At 39.1% G+C, this 20,860-nt stretch overlaps 2 protein-coding genes across 2 annotated transcripts; one reads left to right on the top strand and one right to left on the bottom strand.

Annotated features, from left to right (window-relative positions):
* The first annotated feature begins 8,354 nt into the window (after positions 1 to 8,354).
* On the top strand, positions 8,355 to 9,124 carry LOC133664246 (gamma-crystallin M1-like). Its single transcript, XM_062068745.1, has 3 exons — positions 8,355 to 8,425; positions 8,482 to 8,733; positions 8,804 to 9,124. Exons 1-3 carry the CDS (start codon positions 8,417 to 8,419, stop codon positions 9,077 to 9,079), a joined length of 537 nt encoding a protein of 178 aa, XP_061924729.1. The 5' UTR covers positions 8,355 to 8,416; the 3' UTR covers positions 9,080 to 9,124.
* A 7,263-nt stretch (positions 9,125 to 16,387) lies between these two features.
* Positions 16,388 to 19,308, bottom strand: LOC133664241 (gamma-crystallin M3-like). Its single transcript, XM_062068738.1, has 4 exons — positions 19,284 to 19,308; positions 17,074 to 17,198; positions 16,776 to 17,015; positions 16,388 to 16,703 (listed from the first exon to the last, which is right to left on the bottom strand). Exons 1-4 carry the CDS (start codon positions 19,291 to 19,293, stop codon positions 16,425 to 16,427), a joined length of 654 nt encoding a protein of 217 aa, XP_061924722.1. The 5' UTR covers positions 19,294 to 19,308; the 3' UTR covers positions 16,388 to 16,424.
* Positions 19,309 to 20,860: the final 1,552 nt, after the last annotated feature.

The raw sequence follows: 20,860 nt of genomic DNA, 5'->3' as shown, positions 1-20,860 counted from the left end.
TTTCACTTTAAAATGTTTTATGTGGTAAATATTGCATGTATTGTGTAGTAGTCATGTAAAGACATCAATGTTTTCTTTGACAAAAGCGCATAAAACAAAGAAAATAATAGTTCCAGCATAAAATGGACAGATATATCTGAAGTTGATCTTGTAACTTAAGTGTTGAAAGTCAAAGAAAAACCGAATAAAAATGTATCACTTTATGAGTGGGTCACCTTTTGGATCCCAAATATATTTAGTGATTTTTTAATTGATCTTTTCACTGTGATTACGCAAAAATATAAAATAATTAAAATCAATGATGTCCTGCATTATTGATCTTTTAGGGCTCTAATTACTAAATACTGCATATTTCAGTTTTACTATAAAAAAACAAAGTAGTTTTTGTCAGAAAAGCCATAAAACATTTTTTTTAATTTGTATTACTTTATATCAACTTGAAGTTAAAATAGAGATTTACTGTAAGCGTTAAATAATTTAAAAAAAATAATAATATTCTGACTTATTTTGAACATTTTAATGACTGAGACCCTTTATGGTCCCCGGGACCCCTAAAGGTCAAATAAATAAAAAATGCATATATTTTGTTATGGTTTGAAAATGAAAAAGATCAAAATGGCCCCCACATGCTTTAATATTTCCGTGTGCGGCCCTCAGTGGAAAAAGTTTGGACACCCTTGCACTACGGCAATTAGCCACTGATGCGTTTACTGCCACACACAAAGTTGGACATCTCCAACACCTAAAAGAAGTGGAAATTCCAGGTCGTTTTACTATGACTCCTCAATCAGATGTGTGCTTATTCTACTGTCATTTATTAAGAATGTACATTTTTGGATATTAACCATGAAATTATGTCTAGTAGATTACAGAATTGCTAATAAAAACATTTATTTTACAGACAGAAAGTTAATAAACACTTCATCTCATGCAACATGTGAATGTTTTAGGCCAGGGGTCGGCAACCCGCGGCTAAAGAGCCGCATGTGGCTCTTTAGCGCCGCCCTAGTGGCTCTCTGGAGCTTTTTCAAAAATGTATGATACATGGAAAAAGATGAGGGGAACATTTTTGTTTTGATATGGTTTCTGTAGGACGACAAACATGACACAAACCTCCCTAATTGTTATAAATCACACTGTTTATATTAAACATGCTTCACTGATTCCAGTATTTGGCGAGCGCCCTTTTGTCCTACTCATTTTGGCGGTCCTTGAACTCACCGTAGTTTGTTTACATGTATAACTTTCTCCGACTTTCTAGGACGTGTTTTATGCCACTTCTTTTTCTGTCTCATTTTGTCCACCAACTTTTAACGTTGTGCAACTCACACAAAGGTGAGTTTTGTTGATGTTATTGACTTGTGTGGAGTGCTAATCAGACATATTTGGTCACTGCTTGACTGCAAGCTAATCTATGCTAACATGCTATTTAGGCTAGCTGTATGTACATATTGCATCATTATGCCTCATTTGTAGCTATATTTGAGCTCATTTAGTTTCCTTTAAGTCCTCTTAATTCAATTTATATCTCATTTACCATGAATTGATTAACGTTGAAAAACTTATTGGGGTGTTAACATTTAGTGGTCAATTGTACGGAATATGTACTGTACTGTGCAATCTACTAATATAAGTCTCAATCAATCAATCAATCAATGACACACTATTTGTATGTAATATGGCTTTTAATTTTTTGCGGCTCCAGACCGATTTTTTTTTGTATTTTTGGTCCAATATGACTCTTTCAACATTTTGGGTTGCCGATGTGATCTCTGAAAGGGGTACACAGTCTTTCCACCCAGGCATAAAATACTATAGTGCATAGCTGATTAAAAAAAAACAATATCTAAGTGGGCCAAATCACATATATTAGAAAATAATCTCTTGAAATTGACTACTGTCACTTGATTACAATAATAAGGCATTTCAATTGTTATGTGAGGTTCGAGACAAATGTGCTGCTGGTATGACCACGTCTGTATTCCACTCAATGCTCAGAGTGTTTGTGTGTTTGCTCACACACACGAAACATTAGAGGGAACATTGATACTGTATATACATACTGTATATATCAGGGGTCACCAACCTTTTTGAAAGCAAGAGCTACTTCTTGGGTAGTGATTAATGCGAAGGGCTACCAGTTTGATACACACTTCAATAAATTGCCAGAAGTAGCCAATTTGCTCAATTTACCTTTAACTCTATGTTATTATTAATAATTAATGATATTTATCTTTGTGGAAACACTGATCATCTTAATGATTTCGCACAATAAATATATATAGAAACAGATAAATATCAATATGCAACACTTAATTTTTATATTTTCTCTAAGTGCACATTTTTCAAATTGAACATTTTCAAATGATCACTTCTAAGACAGTCTTGTGAAATCACAATATCCCATTTTAACTAGCTAGCCACTAACATTTTTGAACAAATCATGAATGACTTTGCACCATGTTTGTACAAATAATAACTCATGTCAAATACAAAAGTCAACTCTTAAATGTTTAAATAAATCATGTCACACTTTGAACTGGACACCAAATCTGTGATCTGTTTCTTTGTCAGTTAGTGAAGACCAAGTCTTTAAAATAGTTTCTTGGATTTTTTAATTTTTTTTGAGTTTTGTCTCTCTTAGAATTAAAAATGTCGAGCAAAGCCAGACCAGCTTGCTAGTAAATAAATAACATTTAAAAAATAGAGGCAGCTCACTGGTAAGTGCTTGTCAAGTGTTTTGCTTTTTTCACTGTGCTTCTCCCACACTTGAAGGGATGTACCAATGCTGAATGTGGATTCTGGATTTCACTCAAAAGACCAGACCGGAGTTACTTTTTTCCTTTTATTTTCCTTTAGTTTGCAAGTTTTTCCAACGAAGAAACAGCTTCTTTTTTCTTCTTTAGTCTTTTTTAGCAGTCTTTAGCAGTGTTAGTAGACTTTAGTTTCTTTAGCTGTCTTTAGCTTCTTTAGTAGGTGAAAAACCTTGAAGGACAAAACACCACAAGATTAACATGCTGTAAAATATCAATCAATTATCAATCCCATAATTTACAATTATTAATCAGGCTATCAAACACTTAACAATTAAACAAGCGCAAGACAATGGATTAATATTTTCCCTTTATGTTAATTCAGATTTGAAATAAATGGTGTCAACATAAATGCACCAAGATACATATAAAGTACATTTAACAGCAGAAACACAATAGATAAATGCAGCAGAAAACCCAATATGCAAATACATAAATACATAACCAATTAACCAGCTATGTTAGATACATATTTCAAATCCATATCCAATATAAATATATTATTAATTTAACAGTGAAACACTCAATCTTAAACGCTGTCTGCTGGTAGAAAAATACCCTTTTCTATGCCCTCACCAGCAGCCAATGACCCAACACCGTTCAATCCAACACTGAGCGACTTCACCCTCCTGATGAAGCAAACTGCTCCAACATTTATCAAACTAAGCAAAGAATCACAACACTTCCTTACTAAACAACAGTTACACAAAACACCGTGTGTATTGAGCCTCCAGACTAAGCACGCTACATGCAACCCCCCCCCCCCCGATCTCACCAGCGCAACAGGTGCGCCACACCCAGAAATACAGTGCAAACTTACCGGCTGTCCGTTCAGCTTTTGGTTTTGGTACACTTTTGGCACAACTCTGTGTTATCTGTAATGAACCAAAGCTTTCTCCACTCTGCGCTGGCGTCTTTTGTACTCCTTGATTTGACACAGCTGTTTAAAGGCCTACTGAAATGAATTTTTTTTATTTAAACGGGGATAGCAGATCCATTCTATGTGTCATACTTGATCATTTTGCGATATTGCCATATTTTTGCTGAAAGGATTTAGTATAGAACAACGACGATAAAGATCGCAACTTTTGGTATCTGATAAAAAAAAAGGCTTGCCCCTACCGGAAGTAGCGTGACGTAGTCAGTTGAACATATACGCAAAGTTCCCTATTGTTTACAATGATGGCCGCATGAAGTGAGAGAGATTCGGACAGAGAAAGCGACAATTTCCCCGTTAATTTGAGCGAGGATGAAAGATTTGTGGATGAGGAAAGTGAGAGTGAAGGACTAGTGGGGAGTGGAAGCTATTCAGATAGGGAAGATGCTGTGAGAGCCGGGGGTGACCTGATATTCAGCTGGGAATGACTACAACAGTAAATAAACACAAGACATAGCCCACACAGCAGAAGACTGCTATACGGATCTGCCTTCAAGTCGCCCAACCCACGTTACTGTCACTTTCGTTTTGGCTCCGCCTAGATCAGGGGTCACCAACCTTTTTGAAAGCAAGAGCTACTTCTTGGGTAGTGATTAATGCAAAGGGCTACCAGTTTGATACACACTTCAATAAATTGCCAGAAATAGCCAATTTGCTCAATTGACCTTTAACTCTATTTTATTATTAATAATTAATGATATTTACACTTAATTGAACGGTTTAAAAGAGGAGAAAACACTAAAAAAATGACAATTAAATTTTGAAACATCTTCAATTTCGACTCTTTAAAATTCCACCGAAAAAAAGAAGAGAAAAAATTAAAAAAATAATTTATGGAACATCATTAGTAATTTTTCCTGATTAAGATTAATTTTAGAATTTTGATGACATGTTTTAAATAGGTTAAAATCCAATCTACACTTTGTTAGAATATATAACAAATTGGACCAAGCTATATTTCTAACAAAGACAAATCATTATTTCTTCTAGATTTTCCAGAACAAAAATTTTAAAAGAAATTCAAAAGACTTTGAAATAAGATTTACATTTGATTCTACAGATTTTCTAGATTTGCCAGAATATTCTTTTTGAATTTTAATCATAATAAGTTTGAAGAAATATTTCACAAATATTCTTCGTTGAAAAAACAGAAGCTAAAATGAAGAATTAAATTAAAATGTATTTATTATTCTTTACAATAAAAAAAATAAAAAATACTTGAACATTGATTTAAATTGTCAGGAAAGAAGAGGGAGGAAATTAAAAGGTAAAAAGGTATATGTGTTTAAAAATCCTAAAATCATTTTTAAGGTTGTATTTTTTCTCTAAAATTGTCTTTCTGAAAGTTATGAGAAGCAAAGTAAAAAAATTATGAATTTATTTAAACAAGTGAAGACCAAGTCTTTAAAATATTTCCTTGGATTTTCAAATTCTATTTGAGTTTTGTCTCTCTTAGAATTAAAAATGTCGGGCAAAGCGAGACCAGCTTGCTAGTAAATAAATACAATTTAAAAAATAGAGGCAGCTCACTGGTAAGTGCTGCTATTTGAGCTATTTTTAGAACAGGCCAGCGGGCTACTCATCTGGTCCTTACGGGCTACCTGGTGCCCGCGGGCACCGTGTTGGTGACCCCTGATCTATAGTGTCGAATGCCTTCTTTAAACCAATGAACACTCCTATTGTGTATTTATTTTGATCAATTGCAGTCAATAATGTTCATGATGGCCAAGCTCGTAGACTTATTTGATCCAAATCCAGACTGACTTTCATTTAATCATTGTTGTTTTTCAATAAAGCAGTCTAATTTATTAACAAACAGTTTTTCAAGCACTTTTGAAAATTGAGATAAGAGAGATACTGGTCTATAATGACCAAATGTATGTTTATCTCCGGTTTTAAATAAAGGTATGACCTTAGCTGTTTTCATAATGTCTGGGAAAACTCCTACTTTAAAAGAACAATTAATGATATAATGTAATGGTTTAATGATGCGATCAATTGTGTTTTTTATTCTTTTCATGTCAATACCCTCATTGTCTGTTGAGGTCTTGTTTTTTACTTTATAAACCACAGATAATATTTCATTTTCAGTCACTTGACTAAGAAACATTGACTGCATAACCCTATTTTACCTTTTCCAGACACCCCCTGATTGATCATTAGCTCTTGGTATTTTGTTTGCTAAGCTAGGTCCTACATTTACAAAGAATTGATTTAATTCATTGGCAATTTCATCTTTGTTTTCAATGAACATATTATCTTTTTTTTAAATATCTAGGTAGTTCTGTTTGCCTTGTCCTATTCCGTATTGCTTTATTCAAAATATTCCATGTAGCCTTTATGTTATTTTTATTTCCATGCAACATTCTTTTATAATATTCCCTTTTTGCTTGTCTCAATATATTGGTCAACTTGTTTTTGCAGTTCTTATAGCCTTTTTCAGCATTCTCTGTTCTTGATTTGATAAACTCCTTAGAAAGTCTATTTTTCTTTTTACATGCATTTTTCAAACTGTTTATCATCCAAGGTGCATTATTTTGCCTTTGTTTACATGTGCATGGAGCCTCAGGACAATGCTTGTTATACAGAGTAATATCATGTTTAAGAAAAGAATCATAGGCCGTGTTTATGTCGTGTGTGTACACCTTTTTCCACTCTTGTTTCAATAGCTCATTCCTCAACTTGTTAATATGATTGACACTTCTTTTCCTCTTAAGTATTTGATGATATGTTCTTTTAGGGAATTGATAGTCAAATATTGCAAATATAGGCAGATGATCACTTATGTCATTTATCACTAACCCAGTAGTGATGTGAATCCCTAAATCATTTGTAAAGATATTGTCTATTATTTATTATGTATTATGTATGTATATATTTAGTTTAGTTTAGTTTATTAAGGATCCCCATTAGTCTACACCGCAGTGGAGACTATTCTTCCTGGGGTCCAGGCAAAAAACATCACACAATCACAAAACAAAAGATTAAAATGCAGTACAACATGATCAAATAATAAAATGTTGTAATACAAAAATAGCAACAACAAAGAACCAAAAAAATAATAATAACTTCGAGTTTACATAATATTGTTCATACCAAAGATAAAAAGAGCAATATAAAAATAGATATATATATATATATTTTTGCAAAAAAATAAAAATAAAACAAAGAACCAATGGCCTAAAATATATACATTAGTGTACCAAAGACAAACAGTAAGTGACGAAAAAAAGTTCCATTCACCATTTTCTACTGCTTGTCCCATAATCAATAAAATAGTCAATAAAAACAGTCATGACATTAGGTACAATCTAGAATAATCTCTTTCCGCAATACTTCTCCTCTTAAAACCCACTCTGCTGGTGATTGATACCAAATATTGTGGAAGTCGATTCCAGTAAGTGATTGCCCTATACATTACAGTCTTTTTCAAAACATCACTTTTGGGTTTAAGACGGGTGAAAGCACCTCTTAGGGCTAACCTGGTACCATAGTTGTATATATACACTACCGTTCAAAAGTTTGGGGTCACCCAAACAATTTAGTGGAATAGCCTTCATTTCTAAGAACAAGAATAGACTGTGGAGTTTCAGATGAAAGTTCTCTTTTTCTGGCCATTTTGAGCGTTTAATTGACCCCACAAATGTGATGCTCCAGAAACTCAAATCTGCTCAAAGGAAGGTCAGTTTTGTAGCTTCTGTAAGGAGCTAAAGTGTTTTCAGATGTGTGAACATGATTGCACAAGGGTTTTCTAATCATCAATTAGCCTTCTGAGCCAATGAGCAAACACATTGTACCATTAGAACACTGGAGTGATAGTTGCTGGAAATGGGCCTATGTAGATATTGCACCAAAAAGCAGACATTTGCAGCTAGAATAGTCATTTACCACGTTAGCAATGTATAGAGTGTATTTCTGTAAAGTTAAGACTAGTTTAAAGTTATCTTCATTGAAAAGTACAGTGCTTTTCCTTCAAAAATAAGGACATTTCAATGCGACCCCAAACTTTTGAACGGTAGTGTATATATATATATATATATATATATATATATGTAGATTTATATATATATATACAGTATATGGGTTAATACATCCAATGAACCCCAAATTAGGATATAACTGCTACTTTAACGCCTTTCCCCATTAAAAGCAACATTTGTTTAGTCTTCATCATTAACAAACAGTCTAAAACCTGCGAGATGAAATGTTCATTATTGTTGCATGCCGACTGCTAAGTGTCCACCAGTGTAATAACGTACAAGAATACGAAAGATGAACACAAAACTGTGGCATATTTGAGGTTGTCCAAGTGGACTTGAAGGATCTAGAATGTGTCACTACTATATGTAGTCCATCCAGTCAGTCGATCATCCAGTGGAGGCATTCATTCCTCCTGCATATGTGCAGAAGCTTCTGACTGAGCGAGCGCGCACAAAGCCACAAAGCCCGGCAGCGCGCACATAATGCAGACAACTCCAGGCAGAAATGTATGGCCGGAGAAGCATTGTTACTGGTTTACAGGCCCTGTTCAGCAAAAGTCAAGTCTGCCGACTCATCAGCTTTGCACATTTGAATGACAAGGGGAGTCTGTATAAATAGGCCTTGGAATCATGGAGTTGGCAGAGCAAGTTGAAACCTTCCACCAGGAACCACCTCGACCACCACCATGGGCAAGGTAACAGGACTTGTCAGCTTGGTGACCCAAAGAGCTGATCCACCTTGTCTTTTCAGATCATCCTTTTCGAGGAGAAGAACTTCCAGGGCCGCTCCTATGACTGCATGAGCGACTGCGCCGAGCTGACGTCTTTCCTGAGCCGCTGCCAGTCCTGCCGGGTGGAGAGCGGCTGTTTCATGGTCTACGAGCGCCCCAACTTCATGGGGCTGCAGCTGTTCCTCAAGAGGGGCGAGTACCACGACATGCAGCGCCTGATGAGCATGGGAACGACCATGGACTCCATCAGATCCTGCAGAATGATCCCATCTGTAAGGCGTCTCAATGCTCGGGCAGAATCTCACCTAAGATGGTTTGCTTACAATTGGATTGAAATTACAGCACAGAGGCCAGTTCCGGATCAAGATCTTCGAGCGGGAGAACATGAGCGGCCAGTCCAACGAGCTGCAGGAGGACTGCGACAACATCATGGAGCGCTTCCGCATGAACGACATCCTGTCCTGCCAGGTGTTGGAGGGCCAATGGCTGATGTACGAGCAACCCAACTTCCGGGGCAGGGTGATCTACGTGAGGCCCGGCGAGCACCGGAGCCTGAGGGAGATGGGCATGAGCGGCATCAGGCTCATGAGCTTGAGGCGCATCACCGACATGTGCTAGGAATTCTCCACTTGGCTTGAATAAATACAATTCTTCATAACTACCTGGGCTTGCCTTGTGTCACTACATAACCAAAAGCAAGTGGTACTTATTCAACATTCTCTAGTATATGGTATCCATCCGGCCCTAGACCCAGATCCTGGTCAATTTGGAATGGCGTTGATCGAGAATCGAGTGTTTACTGTACAGTTGTCCCTCGTTTATAGCAGCCAATTAGTTCCGGGCCTGACTGTGGTAAACAAGTTGGATATTTTCACAGTTACAGCATAAAAACCTGTCTATCACCTCCTGAATAATCAGAAATACTTTAGTAATCCCCAAGGGGAAATCAAGATTTTCAGAACAATCCCATTCATTAGCAGACAAATACAACAGAATCGCTGACGGGTCTGCCAACTTCCGGCGCCCCTTACAAAAAAGGTGAGAAACAGAGAAAGGAACAGGCCAAGGAAGAAGAAAACTCATAGCCTAAGCACATGTGTAAGAGGGAAACATCAAAGAACACAAAGGACATTAAAGGGGGGGAGCATGGCCAGAGACAGGAGCAGACACAACAAAGCAACCAAGAGAGCCAACTCTACCCTCGGCCACCCACTAACTCTCGGCCAGTGTCCAGTCCGCATGGATGAGCGAGGATACGTCCAAGGAGACCGAGGTGTCCGATACCTGCTCATTCAGCCAAGACACTGGGAAGCTTGTCCAGCTCCACAGCCCTGTCTCTTCATCCACATCTCCTCCAGTCTCTCCAAACTCTGCAGTCCTGTCTCTTCATCCACATCTCCTCCAGTCTCTCCAAACTCTCTAGTCCTGTCTCTTCACCCATATCTCCTCCAGTCTCTCCAAACTCTCTAGTCCTGTCTCTTCATCCATATCTCCTCCAGTCTCTCCAAACTCTGTAGTCCTGTCTCTTCATCCATATCTCCTCCAGTCTCTCCAAACTCTGTAGTCCTGTCTCTTCATCCACATCTCCTCCAGTCTCTCCAAACTCTCTAGTCCTGTCTCTTCACCCATATCTCCTCCAGTCTCTCCAAACTCTCTAGTCCTGTCTCTTCATCCATATCTCCTCCAGTCTCTCCAAACTCTGCAGTCCTGTCTTTTCATCCACATCTCCTCCAGTCTCTCCAAACTCTGTAGTCCTGTCTCTTCATCCACATCTCCTCCAGTCTCTCCAAACTCTGCAGTCCTGTCTCTTCATCCACATCTCCTCCAGTCTCTCCAAACTCTGCAGTCCTGTCTCTTCATCCACATCTCCTCCAGTCTCTCCAAACTCTGTAGTCCTGTCTCTTCATCCACATCTCCTCCAGTCTCTCCAAACTCTGTAGTCCTGTCTCTTCATCCATATCTCCTCCAGTCTCTCCAAACTCTGTAGTCCTGTCTCTTCATCCATATCTCCTCCAGTCTCTCCAAACTCTGTAGTCCTGTCTCTTCATCCACATCTCCTCCAGTCACTCCAAACTCTGTAGTCCTGTCTCTTCATCCACATCTCCTCCAGTCTCTCCAAACTCTGCAGTCCTGTCTCTTCATCCACATCTCCTCCAGTCTCTCCAAACTCTGCAGTCCTGTCTCTTCATCCACATCTCCTCCAGTCTCTCCAAACAGACTCTGGTGTGGCAGAGACCCAGCAGCTGGTCTCCATGGCCAAAAGGCTCCCGGGAGGCAGATCCAGAAGTTCACAAAAAAGCACCACAGGAGTCACAAAAGTGCCACCCTTTGTCACACAGTCCCATAGGGTCCCCAACCAAAAGGCAAAAAACCCACATGAAAACAAGAGGGAAACATCAGGAACACAAAAGGATGACACAAGAGCACAGAGCTCCTGCCACCATCTTGGAAAAACAACAACAAAAAAACATAATACCTCTCAAAATGAAATAACAGATCACTTGTTTCAGCCGCACCTTGAGTGTATGTTACAGTCCTCACCGCTCCGTGGTATTGCCGCTACAACATGAAAACACTTCATCGCACCCTGGGTCATTCCTCCAAGTTAGAACTGAACTGAAACTAAGTTGTTCTGCAAAGACTTGACAGCTACAACCATTAGCTGTGTTGTCAGCATATCAGGTTGTCCACAACTTGACAGCCACAACCATTAGCTGTGTTGTCAGCATATCAGGTTGTCCACAACTCGACAGCTACAACCATTAGCTGTGTTGTCAGCATATCAGGTTGTCCACAACTCGACAGCTACAACCATTAGCTGTGTTGTCAGCATATCAGGTTGTCCACAACTTGACAGCTACAACCATTAGCTGTGTTGTCAGCATATCAGGTTGTCCACAACTTGACAGCCACAACCATTAGCTGTGTTGTCAGCATATCAGGTTGTAAACAGGTTTTTAAAAAGAGAGTCATATTTTATCCGAGTCATTAAATTAGTTTGCTCGTTGATGATTTATTTGGTTTTATATTGTGTAGTTATATTTATATGGTAATTATTATTCTGTGACTGTAAATTGTTTGCTTGTTTTCTTATTGATGCTTTTATTTTTTAATTTTTTTTAATGTATTGTGTAGTTATAACTATATGCTTTTACTTGTAATTGTATTGATTCGTGGACCCCAGGAAGACTAGTGGGTTGTTGAGGCAACCAGCTAATGGGGATCCTTCATAAAAATCAAAATCAAATCAGAACCCAACATTGATTAAACGTCGTCAAAAAGCATGTTGTTTCAACGTTGTATTTGTGTTGTATACCAGGGGTCACCAACCTTTTTGAAAGCAAGAGCTACTTCTTGGGTAGTGATTAATGCGAAGGGCTACCAGTTTGATACACACTTCAATAAATTGCCAGAAATAGCCAAATTGCTCAATTTACCTTTAACTCTATGTTATTATTAATAATTAATGATATTTACACTTAATTGAACGGTTTAAAAGAGGAGAAAACACGAAAAAAATGACAATTAAATTTTGAAACATAGTTTATCTTCAATTTCGACTCTTTAAAATTCAAAATTCAACCGAAAAAAAGAAGAGAAAAACTAGCTAATTCGAATTTTTTTGAAAAAATTAAAAAAATAATTTATGGAACATCATTAGTGATTTTTCCTAATTAAGATTAATTTTAGAATTTTGATGACATGTTTTAAATAGGTTAAAATCCAATCTACACTTTGTTAGAATATATAACAAATTGGACCAAGCTATATTTCTAACTAAGACAAATCATTATTTCTTCTAGATTTTCCAGAACAAAAATTTTAAAAGAAATTCAAAAGATTTTGAAATAAGATTTAAATTGGATTCTACAGATTTTCTAGATTTGCCAGAATAATTTTTTTGAATTTTAATCATAATAAGTTTGAAGAAATATTTCACAAATATTCTTCGTCGAAAAAACAGAAGCTAAAATGAAGAATTAAATTTTTTTTTTTTTATTATTCTTTACAATAAAAACAATACATTTACTTGAACATTGATTTAAATTGTCAGGAAAGAAGAGGAAGGAATTTAAAAGGTAAAAAGGTATATGTGTTTAAAATCCTAAAATCATTTTTAAGGTTGTATTTTTTCTCTAAAATTGTCTTTCTGAAAGTTATAAGAAGCAAAGTAAAAAAAATAATGAATTTATTTAAACAAGTGAAGACCAAGTCTTTCAAATATTTTGTTGGATTTTCAAATTCTATTTGAGTTTTGTCTCTCTTAGAATTAAAAATGTCGGGCAAAGCGAGACCAGCTTGCTAGTAAATAAATAAAATTTAAAAAATAGAGGCAGCTCACTGGTAAGTGCTGCTATTTGAGCTATTTTTAGAACAGGCCAGCGGGCTACTCATCTGGTCCTTACGGGCTACCTGGTGCCCGCGGGCACCAGGTAGGTGCATGTTTTTGGAAGTGGGACCACGTTGGTGACCCCTGCTATACAGGAACACATTTACTGGAGCATTGGATCACATCAACAGTGTACAAACACAGGTTATTTTCTGGCGCATTTAAAAATCAATAAACCCGCACCAGCAATGAAAATATCTTATGTGGTACTGTCAACATTAAAATGGCAAAAAACATAATAAACATGAAAAAATAAAGAAATACAATTGTTAGAATAATTGTTTCTAAATTATCCCCTGGGGGGGGGGGGGGGGGGGGGGTTAACCACATATGCGGTCCTCTCCAAGGTTTCTCATAGTCATTCACCGACGTCCCACTGGGGTGAGTTTTTCCTTGCCCGTATGTGGGCTCTGTACCGAGGATGTCCTTGTGGCTTGTACAGCCCTTTGAGACACTTGTGATTTAGGGCTATATAAATAAACATTGATCGATTGATTGATCACAAAAACTTTGTGTTACATCGAAGACAAAAGCTGTCTTTGAAACCTACCAAGAGGAAGGCTCGTAAAACTCCACTGTGTAAAGGAGAAAGCAACATGAAGGGTTTTCTGTTTTCTTTCATGGATGGTAATCAACAGAAAGATATTGTTCTAAACCAAGGACTTCAAAGCGGAGAGAAGTCAGGATCTGCCCAATTTCCAGACAACCTCTTTTTGAACCTCCTTTTTCAACTGTTTTATGAACACTTTTTTGAACTGACCTTTTCTGTGAACTGTTTACCAATCTTTTGGCAGAACGTAATGACACTGTTCAAGGGTACAGATGTGCACGTTTCTCCTCACTGAACCACATTGAATTCTGTCTCTGTTTGATTCTTTGTTTCTTGTCTTGTTTAATAGATGTCATCAGTGATTGAACCTGACGAAAATATTTGAACTCACAATTTGTAGCGCCCATTCGACGGCATATAAGCCAGTGGTACCGCTCGTAGTCGCTTATTTGGAGTGGAAATGGAGAGCATTTCACCATTTCATCACCGACATGGTTTCACAAGATGTAGTTTGGCTTCGCAAATATATATCTGCCACCTAATCGACCTTTTGTTTTCCTTCTTTGTGGGATAAAACAGTGATTTCTCTGCTAGCCCGGTATGGCTACTGCACAACACTTCCTGCTTCAGTAAATCGCAACATGTGATTGGATACTCACTTTGGACTGACAAGTGAGTATTCAATCACAGTCTCGTTAACATCAGGCTACCTAGATAGGCTACTCTCAACAACTTGTGATCCGATTGGCTGTCGCAACTGTCTATCAACTGTATGTGTTTTTTAAGTCATCCGCTAACGGTTCCGGTGAGTATCCAATCCCAGGACACGTAAATGTCACGTTCAAGGTGAGGCCAGCTAGAAGGCCTTACTGACAACAACTGCTGGTCTGATTGGCTATGGCAATTATCTATCAACTGTATGTGCACACACATTGTTGATTCTGAAGGCAGATTTGGTACAGCATGGCAACATAAGCTAGCTGAATTCTGATTGGATACAAACCAAAACTAAAAACAACAGCACTGGAAGGAACATAATATGACATGAAGAGAATATGAATGATGGTTTGTACAGTCCAGGTAGAGGACGAGACTCTGTCCCAGGTGGAGGAGTTTAAGTATCTCGGGGTCTTGTTCACGAGTGAGGGAAAGATGGAGAAGGAAATCAGCCGGAGAATGGGAGCAGCTAGGGCAGTATTGCAGTCTCTCTCCCGCACCGTTGTGACGAAACAAGAGCTGAGCCAGAAAGCAAAGCTCTCGGTCTACCGAGCTATCTACATTCCTACTCTCACCCATGGTCATGAAGTGTGGGTCATCACCGAAAGAATAAGATCGGGGATACATGAGTTTCCTCAGAAGGGTGGCTGGCATCTCCCTTAGACATAGGGTGAGAAGTTCAGTCACCCGAGAGAGACTCGGACTAGAGCCGCTGCTCCTTCGCTTGGAAAGGAGCCAGCTTAGGTGGTTCGGGCATCTCGTGCGGATGCCTCACGAGCGTCTCCCTAGGGAGGTCCTCGTTGCACGTCCCACTGGGAGGAGACCCCGCGGAAGGCCAAGGACCAGATGGGGGGATTACATCTCCTCTCTGGCCTGTGAACGCTTCGGGATTCCCCAGGAGGAAGTTGCTAATGTTGCTCTGGAGAGGGAAGTCTGGGGGTCTCTGCTGGAGCTGTTGTCCCGCGACCCGATTCAGGATAAGCAGTTGAAGATGGATGGATGGATGGACAATATGAATACTTTTATCTATAATTATGATGATGATTTCTGGTTATGTTAGGCCAGCAGAGAAGTTCTTGCTGGTTCTGACGGCACACCACTGGGGAATGCCCACCCTCATTTCATAATCAGGTTTCCCTAAAAAATGCAAGCCCCGTTATTTCTCTCAAATACACTGCGCTTCTTTTCCGAAAATAATAGGCATTGATTTCTGTGCTTACCCAGGCCAGGACTAAAAGTAAAGAGACAACATGCTTTTTCCCAAAATAATGTATGTTGTTTGTCGCTAACGGCCCACTAGATACAGAAACTAAATGAAACCAGCTTTGATTCAAAATGCCGTATAGACACCAACATGTGCCAGGCGATGGCGTTAAAAGTGATGTTTGATCGTCCCACAGCTGCTATTTCATTAACTCACTAACCCGAGTTCCTCGGCTATGCTTTCACGCTGGAAATGAGAACAATGTCACCAAATCCTTTTCCCCCCTGAAGCGCTCATGACCACGATTGTGCGTTCAGCCGTGTAAATAAGTTATTCGGAGGCTCGCAATGACCCACAATGCATTGCGTGTACTACGTCACACTTCCAAGCCTTATAATAGTGTTTTGTAGTTGCTAACACCTTCGGAGCCGCTGTGAATTGTGGGTATGTACCGTCTTTTAACCATTACTGTGTGCAAGGTAACTGTGTCTCCAGTCAAGCGTGGTCAGGGGCTGCATGAGTGCTGCGGACACTGTCATTATCTGTCTTTTTGGTCGTGTTGCGGGCAGCACGGTGGAATAGGGGTTAGTGGGTGTGCCTCATAATACGAAGGTCCTGGGTTCGGTCCTGGGCTCTGGATCTTTCTGTGTGGAGTTGGCATGTTCACCCCGTGACTCTGTGGGTTCCCCCCGGGTACTCTGGTTTCCTCCCACCTCCAGAGACATGCACCTGGGGATAGGCCCCTCCCACCTCCAAGGACATGCACCTGGGGATAGGCCCCTCCCACCTCCAAAGACATGCACCTGGGGATAGGCCCCTCCCACCTCCAAAGACATGCACCTGGGGATAGGTTGATTGGCAACACTGAATGGTCCCTAGTGTGTGAATGTTGTCTGTCTGTGTTGGCCCTTTGATGAGGTGGTGACTTGTCCAGGGTGTACCCCGCCTTATCCTGAATGCAGCTGAGATAGGCTCCAGCACCTCCCGCAACCGTGAAAGGGACAAGCGGTAGGAAATGGATGGATGGATGGTCGTGTTGCTTTGAGCAGACAGCACACAAGGAAGTACATTTAAAAGGGATTTTTATTGAAAACCTCTGCATCTAAGAACAGGAGTCCATGATGCGCCTCATGCTCATGACGCGAGTGCCACTCATGCCCATGTCCCTGAAGCTGCGGTACTCGCCGGGCCTCAGGTACATCATCTTGCCCTTGAAGTTGGGCTGCTCGAACAGCAGCCAGTGGCCGTCAAGTACGTTGCAGGACATGCAGTCGCTCATGCGCAGGCGGTCCAGGATGTTGTCGCAGTCCTCCTGCAGCTCGTTGGACTGACCGCTCATGTTCTCCCGCTCGAAGATCCTGATCCGGAACTGGCCTCTGTGCTGTGGACGGAGAGACGCAAAGGTCAACGAATGGCGTTGAGCTAAGAGGGGGACACGGTGCAAGGTGAGTACCATGGGGATAATGCGGCAAGACCGGATGCAGTCGCTCATGTTCATGCGTTGGTAGTCGGAGTACTCGCCCCTCCTGACAAAGAACTGGTTGCCCATGTAGTTTGTGCGGTCGTAGACCATGAAGCAGCCGCTCTCCACCCGGCAAGAGAGGCACCTGCTCAGGTAGGAGGACATGTCGGCGCAGTCGCTGCTGGTCTCATAGGAACGACCCTGGAAGTTCCTGTCCTCGTAGAAGATGATCTGGAAAACACAAGGCCGTGAGGTGGATCATCAGAAGATGGTTCCTCCGAAGCCCTACCTTGCCCATGGTCATGGCTGCAGCTGGAAGGTTCAAAGGACTGCGTGCTTGGACACCATGTCGCCGCCGGGCTTTTATACCTGACCTGGCGCCCCAAAGGACGTGTGGCCCTATTGTGCAAAGTCCTGACGGGGCGGAATGGGAGCGTTGTTGAAAGGGACCTCCAGCACATGGGTGATGTGCGGGGGTTGCATTTGTCACATTGTCTGTGCTGATGAATGACGCAAAACACCTTTTTTCCCCCCACAAAGCAGGAACATGATGTCAAAAGTTGTGTGGCGAGGAGCTTTCTACACGCTCAACTCAACCATGCACGTTAGCTTTGGCCAAACATTTTACACTCAATTTCATTTTGGAATCATTCTTAATCGATTAAAAGCATTTTTTTTTTAAAATTGACTGAAAAAAATACATATATTTTTTTGTCTTTTTATTATTTATTTACACTCAGGAAAATCATATTGTTGATGTAGACCAGGGGTCAGCAACCTTTTTGAAAGCAAGAGCTACTTCTTGGGTAGTGATTAATGCGAAGGGCTACCAGTTTGATACACACTTCAATAAATTGCCAGAAATAGCCAATTTGCTCAATTTACCTTTAACTCTATGTTATTATTAATAATTAATGATATTTACACTTAATTGAACGGTTTAAAAGAGGAGAAAACACGAAAAAAATGACAATTAAATTTTGAAACATAGTTTATCTTCAATTTCGACTCTTTAAAATTCAAAATTCAACCGTATAAAAGAAGAGAAAAACTTAAAAAAATAATTTATGGAACATCATTAGTAATTTTTCCTGATTAAGATTACTTTTAGAATTTTGATGACATGTTTTAAATAGGTTAAAATCCAATCTACACTTTGTTAGAATATATAACAAATTGGACCAAGCTATATTTCTAACAAAGACAAATCATTATTTCTTCTAGATTTTCCAGAACAAATTTTTTTAAAAGAAATTCAAAAGACTTTGAAATAAGATTTAAATTTGATTCTACAGATTTTCTAGATTTGCCAGAATAATTTTTTTGAATTTTAATCATAATAAGTTTGAAGAAATATTTCACAAATATTCTTCGTCGAAAAAACAGAAGCTAAAATGAAGAATTAAATTAAAATGTATTTATTATTCTTTACAATAAAAAAAATTTTTTTTACTTGAACATTGATTTAAATTGTCAGGAAAGAAGAGGAAGGAATTTAAAAGGTAAAAAGGTATATGTGTTTAAAAATCCTAAAATCATTTTTAAGGTTGTATTTTTTGTCTAAAATTGTCTTTCTGAAAGTTATAAGAAGCAAAGTAAAAAAAAATAATGAATTTATTGAAACAAGTGAAGACCAAGTCTTTAAAATATTTTCTTGGATTTTCAAATTCTATTTGAGTTTTGTCTCTCTTAGAATTAAAAATGTCGGGCAAAGCGAGACCAGCTTGCTAGTAAATAAATACAATTTAAAAAATAGAGGCAGCTCACTGGTAAGTGCTGCTATTTGAGCTATTTTTAGAACAGGCCAGCGGGCTACTCATCTGGTCCTTACGGGCTACCTGGTGCCCGCGGGCACCGCGTTGGTGACCCCTGATGTAGATGATCTATATTGACTTTATTGGATACTTCTACACCTTCTTTTGTATTTGGCTCTATTAAATGTTTGGGTAGCATTTTATTAAACAAAGCCAGTTTTCTTTGAAGTTATGCAAACATTTATCGGAGCTGTTTATTTGTTTTGTGGAGGAAATTGAGTTAATCATAGAACTGGTGCCCTATGTTATTAAAAAAGTATTGATTTTGAGTCAAGATGAGGTGAGAATCGAATCATTACCCTCAAAATCAAAGATGGCCAAAGATTCAAAAAGACAAGATATTTCATGTTCACACTGAGAAACTTTGGGTTGTTTTTTTTTGCAAATAATTATGAACTTAGAATTAAATGGCAGCAACACATTGCAAAAAAGGCATGTTCACCACTGTGTTACATGGCCTTTCCTTTTAACAACACGCAGTAAAGGTTTGGGAAGTGAGGAGACACATTTTTGAAGTGGAATTCTTTCCCATTCTTGCTTGATGTACAGCTTAAGTTGTTCAACAGTCTCCCTTCTCATATTTTAGCCTTCATATTGCACCACACATTTTCAATGGCATCGTTTTGCTGAAATAAGCAGGGGCGTCCATGATAACAACATATGTTGCTCCAAAAGCTGTATGTACCTTTCAGCATTAATGGTGCCTTCACAGATGTGTAAGTTACCCATGTCTTGGCCACTAACACACCCCCATACCATCACACATGCTGCCTTTTACACTTTCACCCTAGAACAGTCCGGATGGTTCTTTTCCTCTTTGGTCCACAGTTTCCAAAAACAATTTGAAATGTGGACTCGTCAGACCACAGAAGACTTTTCCACTTTGCATCAGTCCATCTTAGATGAGCTCGGGCCCAGCGAAGCGTTTCTGGGTGTTGTTGATAAATGGCTGTGGCTTTGCATAGTAGAGTTTTGACTTGCACTTACAGATGTAGCGACCAACTGTAGTTACTGACAGTGGTTTTCTGAAGTGTTCCTGAGCCCATGTGGTGATATCCTTTACACACTGATGTAGCTTTTTGATGCAGTAGCGCCTGAGGGATCCAAGGTGCGTAATATCATGGCTTACGTGCAGTGATTTCTCCACATTCTCTGAACCTTTTGATGATATTACGGAGCGTAGATGGTGAAATCCCTAAATTCCTTGCAAAAGCTGCTTGACAAGTTGATATCCAGCTAGTTAGTCAATCATCTGGTCAGTTAGCTGGGTAGTTCTGTCAGTAGCTAATGATTTTTAACTTTGCTTGTTGTAACATGACGCTTGTGAATATATTCTGCCTGTTTTACCAGCAAGTTGTTTGCTATCTAATAACCTAGTTAGCGTATGTACTTATTGGCATTTAAGGATGTGTAATTGACTAAGTAAGTGGGCGGGAAGTTCAAAGTTAACTAATAAATCAATTGAATTCAGTTAGTTAGCTTGCTAAATGACTGGTTAGCTAGCGGGTTGGTACCTACCTAATGACCTTGTTATTCAGCTGGCTAGTTGGTAGCTAAATAATGAGCTTGTTTGTTAGCTGGTTAGGTAGCTGGTTGGTATCTACCTAATGACCTTGTTATTCAGCTGGCTAGTTGGTAGCTAAATAATGAGCTTGTTAGTTAGCTGGTTAGCTAGCTGGTTGGTATCTACCTAATGACCTTGTTATTCAGCTGGCTAGTTGGTAGCTAAATAATGAGCTTGTTAGTTAGCTGGTTAGCTAGCTGGTTGGTATCTACCTAATGACCTTGTTATTCAGCTGGCTAGTTGGTAGCTAAATAATGAGCTTGTTAGTTAGCTAGCTGGTTGTATCTATCTAATGACCTTGTTATTCAGCTGGCTAGTTGGTAGCTAAATAATGAGCTTGTTAGTTAGCTGGTTAGCTAGCTGTTTGTTATCTACCTAATGACCTTGTTATTCAGCTGGCTAGTTGGTAGCTACCTAATGAGCTTGTTAGTTAGCTGGTTAGCTAGCTGGTTGGTATCTACCTAATGACCTTGTTATTAAGTTGGCTAGTTGGTAGCTACCTAATGAGCTTGTTAGTTAGCTGGTTAGCTAGCTGGTTTGTATCTACCTACTGACCTTGTTATTAAGTTGGCTAGTTGGTAGCTACTAATGAGCTGGATAGTTAACTGGTTAGCTAGCTGGTTGGTATCTACCTAATGACCTTGTTATTCAGCTGGCTAGTTGGTAGCTAAATAATGAGCTTGTTAGTTAGCTGGTTA

Source organism: Entelurus aequoreus, linkage group LG14 (assembly GCF_033978785.1).
Source record: "Entelurus aequoreus isolate RoL-2023_Sb linkage group LG14, RoL_Eaeq_v1.1, whole genome shotgun sequence".
In the NCBI taxonomy this organism is placed as follows: domain Eukaryota; kingdom Metazoa; phylum Chordata; class Actinopteri; order Syngnathiformes; family Syngnathidae; genus Entelurus; species Entelurus aequoreus.
This window is presented reverse-complemented; position numbering and strand designations above follow the sequence as displayed.

Coding starts and splice junctions, on each gene's coding strand:
- LOC133664246 (XM_062068745.1), top strand. Junction 8,734..8,803: donor CCTGCAGAATGATCCCATCT/GTAAGGCGTCTC, acceptor TTGAAATTACAG/CACAGAGGCCAGTTCCGGAT.
- LOC133664241 (XM_062068738.1), bottom strand. Junction 17,016..17,073: donor CAGCCATGACCATGGGCAAG/GTAGGGCTTCGG, acceptor TGTGTTTTCCAG/ATCATCTTCTACGAGGACAG. Junction 16,704..16,775: donor CTTGCCGCATTATCCCCATG/GTACTCACCTTG, acceptor CTCCGTCCACAG/CACAGAGGCCAGTTCCGGAT.